A 7,708-nucleotide genomic window follows, 5' to 3' on the forward strand; every position below is an offset into this window, starting at 1 on the left:
GGATACCTAAACTCTAAGAACACGTAGGAACTAATAGGGAACCTTAAAAACTACTAGAACTTATTATAACTATTCTACTAGACGGAAATAAGAAGTTAGATAAAACCAGAAGACCTAAATCCATAAGAAATTTAGGAGATTAGTTAGCTATACAAGCCTCTAGCTTAGAACGCTCTTACGCTTCTAGTTCGTTAAGGCTCTTAACGCCTCTAGCCACTATCTCCACAGCCTTTTAATAAAGGAATTTCTCCTAACGACGAACTCTCTAAAGATGAGCCATAGCGCACTCTAAATCTTCCTTAGTGGAGGCACACTCCTTATTAAGACGATCCTTCTCCTAAAGGACTCGTACGTAAGCATCAGAAGAGGTACCACCCGGGTTACAGTTAGAATAACCCCATAGGGTGCACTCACTATAGTGATCCTTTCCTTTAATAATAATACACTCGTGACTAAGCTAATAGTAAGAATTATAAGACAGTATAATAAAACTAAAGGCAGTAATAAATTTAGAAAGACACTCACGATCGACCTTTTAATTTAGACGAGACTACTATTTAGAAATACGGTTAGAAGGCATACTAAGGAACGAAGGATGTAAGAAGGAAAACTCATAGAGGGGACCTCTAAAGCCTTAAGGATAAGACTTAAGGAGGAGGGGAATAATATGATAAACGAATAGGAAGACAGAAGGAGCGGCCCGTTATGCAGCCGCAGGGAAGCCTATGACACCTAAGGGAGCTATGAGGCTCCCTAGGGTATGAAGGTATAAGGACATAAGATCACGTGATTAGATTAAGAGGGATTAAACTAATCTAAGTGGACTCATCGGACAGGCTCAGTCTAATCTAGCCTAAGTGAGGATCAGATAGGATTAGTATAATCTAAGAGTACAGTAGGGGATAGAGGGATATATAAGGAAGGGGATTTCCTAGATAGACAGCTAGATCTCTACTAATTAATCTAAGTAATAGTTCTACTATTAGGAGTAATCTCCTAAACGTGACTTAAGCTACGATACTACTTATCTACACCTGTGGTGCATTCAACCTAACTCACTTCCTAAGAAACAGATTTACTGTGGATTAGAGAAGAGCCACCGTTACACCTAACTAGTTAGGTCACGGCTCTACTACGCTTAGAGACGGACGAACTTTTGTTAGGGATTAAGTTCAAGCAAGAGTTTCTATAGAGGCTAACGAGCCTAGTCATTAGCCTTTGTCGGGCCACTAAGCGCCCTCTAGAATCTCCTGTCTTTTCTTCTATTAATCACGGTGGAGAGCTAACCGGTTAGGCGTCTAGTGTTTACCAGTCAAGACAGAGACCGCCTGCTGAAAAGAGGCCAACTTTACTAGTCCTACAGCATTTGCATCACTGTTTACTAGTCAGAACAGGTACCGTGTACTACAAAGAGGCCGACTTTACTGGTCCTACAGTATTTGCATCACCGTTTACTAGTTAAGACGGAGACCAGCATTTGCACCACTGTTTACCAGTCAAGACAGGGACCGTATACTGCAAAGAGGCCGACTTTACCAGTCCTGTACCATATACATCACTGTTTACCAGTCAGAACAGGTACCGTGTACTGAAAAGAGGTTGACTTTACTAGTCCAACAGCCTTTGCACCACTGTTTACTAGTCGAGATAGGGACAGAGTGCTGAAAAGAGGCCGAACTTTACCAGTCCTGCACCATTTGCATCACTGTTTACTGGTCGAGGTAGGGACAGAGGCCGACTTTACCAGTCCTACAGCATTTGCACCACTGTTTATCAGTCAGAACAGGTGCCGTGTACTGCTACCCTATGATGCCATTCTGCGCAGACGCGGACCACGTAACATCCGGCGTCGCTCCTGAGCTTAGTTTTCTGACCTCACACACGGGACACCACGCAAGGTCGCTGAACACTGTACGCAAGGGCCAGTTTCTGAGGCTCGACGGCCCATACGGCAGGGACTTGCACTATGAGGCGGTGGTTCTAGCCGCGAAGGGCATGGGGATCGTCGGTGTTTTGCTCTTCGCCCGTCATCTTGCTGAGAGGAGAGCACACGACGACAGGGCTCGAGGGGCAGCGGCACGCCTACGTGACTCCAAGGAACCTGTTTTCGGCGGGCAAAAAGACACCGTACCGAGTTAACGACTACTGGAAAGTCCGGCATGATTTTGACATGGCTTCCTTCGCAAAAGAGCTGCGCCAGGAGGCACGTCATCCCGGTGAAAGTGTTCTTTTAGGTACGTGTCGTATAATGCTCTTGGTTCACCTTGTCTGACAGAGCCGTAGCATGTGGGGATGCATCTTTCATGAGGGACATGCGCACTATGGCGCTGCAGAACACAACCCCCGAACGTTTCATCCGGTTTGTGGAGGTGGAATTTTGACCTCCGCCTACGGAGGCCATTTCAAATTACCGCGGGGGACGTGGAGCTGCAACGAGTACCGACGAGCTACAGCCGTGGATCGTGGGGTTCTCAAGTCACACTAGTGGAGAAGGTGAAGACGCCGAAAACCAAAAAGACCAAAAAGCGCCCGATTTAGTATTGCGTGTCTAGGCGGAGGTTGATGCTGTGACTCAGTATAATTCAGAGACCTTTATAGCGTTTCGTCGTTGTGATATTGTATTGCATACACTGTCACTTGCAGTACTGTACTTGGTTCATCGCTGTTCCCGTGCAAGATACAGGCGTAAATGGCAGTTGACAGAAGGCGTTATATACCACCTCTAACAAAATCACGGTTTTCGCGGATTCCCTCTAGAACGACTTACTATCCATGACTCCAAGTAGATGGGTTACGTTGGCCAAAATATGAACTCAGCCCTTGAGCACTTTTTCAATACAGGATTTATTTTAAAAGAGCACTTCTTCCGGCGGAGCATTTACTTTGGCAGAAAATTCATCCGAACCTTGGTTTTGGCAGGCTAGTTCATCTGATTCCAGATTCGCTATTTTTTCTGGCTCGCACGTTCTTCGTGAGAAAAGCGAACACAGCGACCGCTGTATGCGACCGCTGTATGCGAGCAGAGCATAGCAACCGCTGTATACGAAAAGAACACAGCGGTTGCTATGCTCTGCTCGCATACTCTACATCTACCACTACCTCTACCACTACCTCTACTACCACCTCTACTACCACCTCTACTACTACCTCTACCACTGCCTCGACCGCTACCAGTACCCGTGCCGGCCTTCACGCCTGCCACTTCTTTTTCCGCTCGTCACAAGTGGGAGTCGGTGTCAACATGCGTATAGAATACTCAGGACGTAAGAGGCAGTAACCAGCACATCAGCTTACGCGCTCGACTGGGGATTTTTCACCTTTCATACACATCCTCTTCACTTGCTCATTTACTCCCGCTTGCTGAGTCCAAGCGCTGCCCGTGTTCATGATGAGATGGGACCCGATGACTTCGACAAGTGCTTTCCGTAAACATTAAGCAAATATCGAACGAAACTCGCCATCACCGTGTCGCGGCGAAAGCCGCTGTAAGCGAGTGTAATTACGGATGAGTGTTATCATCGTGGGGTCGGCTGGCGGTGCAGACAACGAGAAGGTGTACGGGCGAAGACAGCTCTGAAAAAAAAAGGATCTTCTTTTGAGAGAAAAATAACCAGTCGAAGATTAAAGAAATTACAAAATTTTGGAAAGATGTTCCCCTGGCCAACGTATAACCGCACACAAGTATCATTATTGTCGATGCACGAGGCCCTGACCAGCCTGAAAAGGGAGTGGGCGTTGTGCCAGGCACAACGCTGGGCTGGTTGAGCTGGGCACAACGATGTGCCCGTGAGGGCGAGCGGGTGTTCGACCAGCAGAAGGGGGGTGAGCGTATTTCCTTATACGCAAAGCGTATCGCACACCTCCTCCTATCATACGAAAGCGTACTACACGCCTCCTACTTTCACACGAAAGCGTATCGCACACCTCCTGCTATATGTTAGATTGGCTACAAGCTGCACGATGATTTGACGCTAAAATATGCGGATATCAAGGAAGCCGGTTAAAGAGATACCCCGCTACAGTGATTGAGCGCGTAGACTCCCCCGCTCAAGACGAAGCACAAGAAAAAGAACAAGCAATACAATCATCAATTCTAGCTCAATAATTGCTACACAGACCCTGTCCTAATTTAACTATACTCCCGCGTATCCAACACTATAGAGCCAGTTGGCCAGCCTATGGTGTGCCTCCGTAAAGAGCCAGTTGACCAGCCACACGTGGACTAGAACTAGCAGGCTTACTGACTGGTGGAAACCTTCAATAAAGCTACCTATTCCCCTGTCCAGTAGAGCCAGTGGCCAGCCAACGTCGAGAGAACATTTTCGCTGGTCAAACCCACACTTTATAAAGGCACCACCTCCGGTTTCTATGCGCTTTCTTATGGAAGCACACCTCATATTCTCATACGCATTCGGAGCATGTGTGCGTTTGGCGTTGCTCCAGCACTCTTTGAACTATGGTTCGAACAGCTGGCTCGAGCCACCACAAATGGCCAGATCAGATCTCAAGCGTTGCATCGGATGGGGCGATTGCCTCACTGAACTTTGCAACACGCTCAGGCATAGTAGACATTTCAGCAGGGTGAACCTCGTAAATGTACACTGAGGGAAAAGCGTATCGCAAGCCTCCTACTTTCATACGAAAGCGTACTGCACGCCTCCTGCTTTTATGCGCCCTCGTATGAAGGCAGGTATGCAGCTTCTCTTCAGGGGTAGATGCAACCTGCTGCCTGAAGGTAGGTGCGACCTCCTCTTGGAGGCGGGCGGAACCCCTTACTTACAGGTTGGTCAAGGCCCCACTTAGGGGTAGGTGCAGCCTCCTTGGGGGTAGGTGCAACCCTCTACTTTCAAACACTTTCGTACTCCTCCATACTATGTTGGATACGCGGGAGTATAGTTATACAGTACTTCAAAAGTTCAGTAAGGAGGTGCAAAAAAAACGACCTGAAATGTGCTATGGGGAGTGGGACTGCAGGTGGTGGTTGGTGGACAGTGATCGAGATGTTGAGCTGAAAGCGTGTCCCACCTTGTTCCACCACGGAACTCCTAGAACAATCGTTGACTGTCAGACATCGTCTAGACCGTTGTCTCGGCTGCTGCTGTTCCCGGCAAGTCAATCAGGCACTGCCCGCGTCGTCCCTCAATCTATACGAGAATATCTGAAAGGCTGTCAAATCCCACCGCCAGCAGGGGAGATCTGCTTGCGCTTCAGAGGGAGAATCAGGGATGATGTCACTGTAGAAAAGGGCAGATGATGATTTTCGCCACGCTGCAGAGCGCAACAGCAGGGGCGCCGTGGCATGGCCTCCACTGCGGGGTGGGACAGGGCGATTGAAAAAACCTTGCCAAGGCTGGGGTGGGGGAGGGAAACCAGCGCGTTTGCACTCTGGGGTTCTGAATACAGGCCCCTGCATGCTTCGGGGAGGAAAAGGCAGATGAAGAAGCAGATAACAATCGATCACCGAGCTCGGTGGGCAACGGTTGGGAGAACGGAATATCAGAAGTTCGGACTTAGTGCCGAGCTGAAAAAACTTCCGGTACTCAGTCTTCCCCGCCGCGCGCTCGGCTATCTTCTGACAGCACGATCATAACACGGCGACTTTACGGAATACCATGAGAGATTCCACCCTAGACAGGCGACGCTAGAGTGCCCTTACGGGCGCTAGAAGTCGCCCACCCATCTTTTCTACTGTAGGAAAATCCCTAGCCATCTCCAGGTTCGGCTAGGACCCGACCTAGAGACGACGATAGGGAAATTCCTCAGTAGATCCTATAAAGTGTACGTACGTATTACTAACTTCTACTATTCGAAGATTAATAAGCGTATATAGCATCTAGTAGGGCGTATAAGCCTAGCGCGCTTTATATATAGTCTAGCCTAAGTAGTGATTACTACTTATTAAACATTTCTTATATTTCCTTTATTTTAGGCGATATACGCCACTAACAGAAGGGCTCACGCTGGTCCCCATAGAAAGACTAGGAGACAACAGTTATTAGCGCGACGCGCCCGCGGTGCTAGCCGCGGGCGCAGAACGCTAACATCATCGTGATCCCACTGACGGGTATCGATTAAGACAGATATATGCCATTAGGCGCGAAACTACTACAGTTAGAGGATGGCGACAGGGAGAGTATTCCAGGGGCAACTAGTGAGAACATGGGCGCGGAGCGCGTTCGGTTGGGGGCCCACTTAGCGGGTGCGACTGTACATTTATCCGTAGAAGGCTTAATAGCACGTCCTAAAGCCTACTCTAGGGCGCGGACAGACGTAAATAATTAAATTAAATTAAATTAAAAACTGCATGCTTCGGGGCCAAAGTGTCCTCATGATTAAGCTAAAATATCCCTTAGTATGCATTCTTATAAGCTACTAAGAGTTAAATAGGGTTATTAATTAAAAGAATCAGCTAGTGGTATTACTACTTTCGTAGACTTAAGTATACTTTAAGCTGCTAGTGTTTTTTTATATATAGGCCGTTTATATTTAGTTATAAGCGTTTAAGAATATTATTAATGTTTCTTATAGACGCTAATAATTAGGAACTTAATTATAGTTGTAACTAACCTTTTACTCTCTACTATCTTCTATAATCTGTATAGTGCTTACCTTAAAGATCCTATAGGCTAGTATAAGTCTTTAGAAGAGTATAGATAGGTAAGTTATTAATCTATTATAATTTAATAATTATACTTATATAGTAGTTTAATAGCTTATTTATTAGACGTACGGCGCTATTAAAATGCCCTACCTACATCTTAAGCTAAATGTCCTAAATCCTATTATATAATTCCTTATATAGGTTCTTTAGTCTATCTTAGACTTTATTGTGTTATTATACACGATGGTAGTAGTATTTTTTATTACTTTAGTGAGGCTGATTTCTAAAGTTCATAGTAGGTTCTAGAAAGAGGTGTTTATATATTTAATAATGTCCTATATTTTATATATTTTACTATTAAGTAGCTTATAGGATAGTGTATAGGTAAGACTAGTCTAGGTAATAATAACCTTATATATATTACTAAGTTAATTCTTAAAACCGCCTATAACACTTATAATAGCCTTATTTAGAGTCTTTATACTCTTATCTAGCTCACACACTACTCTACTAATAGTATTAAGAAGGCTGTCTTATAGTATAGTAATTCCTACACTAAGTTCCTATTAAGCTATTATTATTACCTACTTTATATTAGTTTATATGTTACTAATTCTATCCTATAAATGTAGTTATAATTCCTCTATAGCCTATTTATATACTATAATAATGTCTTTAATCGTCTAAACGCTATAATAGTATACACTAATATTAGTAGTAATAACATTAAGGAAGTTTCACGACTAAGTGATGCCTTTATTTTATACATTAATATTATAGTGTGTAATAAGGTTCTTCTCTATCTACTAAATATGATTATATAATACAGCCGTAGTGGCTGTATTTTAATTAAAGCGCTCTATTATTTTAGCCTTTAGTATCCTAATTTCACATCGCGAATAGTGTTATGGATGCCGACGGACTACCTCCACCCTAACATATTATAGGTATTAGGTCTACTGTGTATACACTTACTAGTCTATTCGTTAATTTAGACTCTAGATTCATTAAATTACTAAACGATAGTAGACTACTAATACACAATAGGGAATAGGATAAGGTATTATGTATATAGGATGGATATACCCCACACTTTATACGGCTTCT

At 44.7% G+C, this 7,708-nt stretch overlaps 1 protein-coding gene across 1 annotated transcript; it reads left to right on the forward strand.

Annotated features, from left to right (window-relative positions):
- Nucleotides 1-1,809: 1,809 nt before the first annotated feature.
- ISF_09847 (hypothetical protein) lies at nt 1,810-2,139 on the forward strand (the record flags this gene model as incomplete). The annotated part of the gene is made up of 1 exon (XM_018853447.1): nt 1,810-2,139. One exon carries the CDS (start codon nt 1,810-1,812, stop codon nt 2,137-2,139), a length of 330 nt encoding a protein of 109 aa, XP_018699363.1.
- Nucleotides 2,140-7,708: the final 5,569 nt, after the last annotated feature.

This window comes from Cordyceps fumosorosea (genome assembly GCF_001636725.1).
Source record: "Cordyceps fumosorosea ARSEF 2679 chromosome Unknown scaffold_82, whole genome shotgun sequence".
In the NCBI taxonomy this organism is placed as follows: domain Eukaryota; kingdom Fungi; phylum Ascomycota; class Sordariomycetes; order Hypocreales; family Cordycipitaceae; genus Cordyceps; species Cordyceps fumosorosea.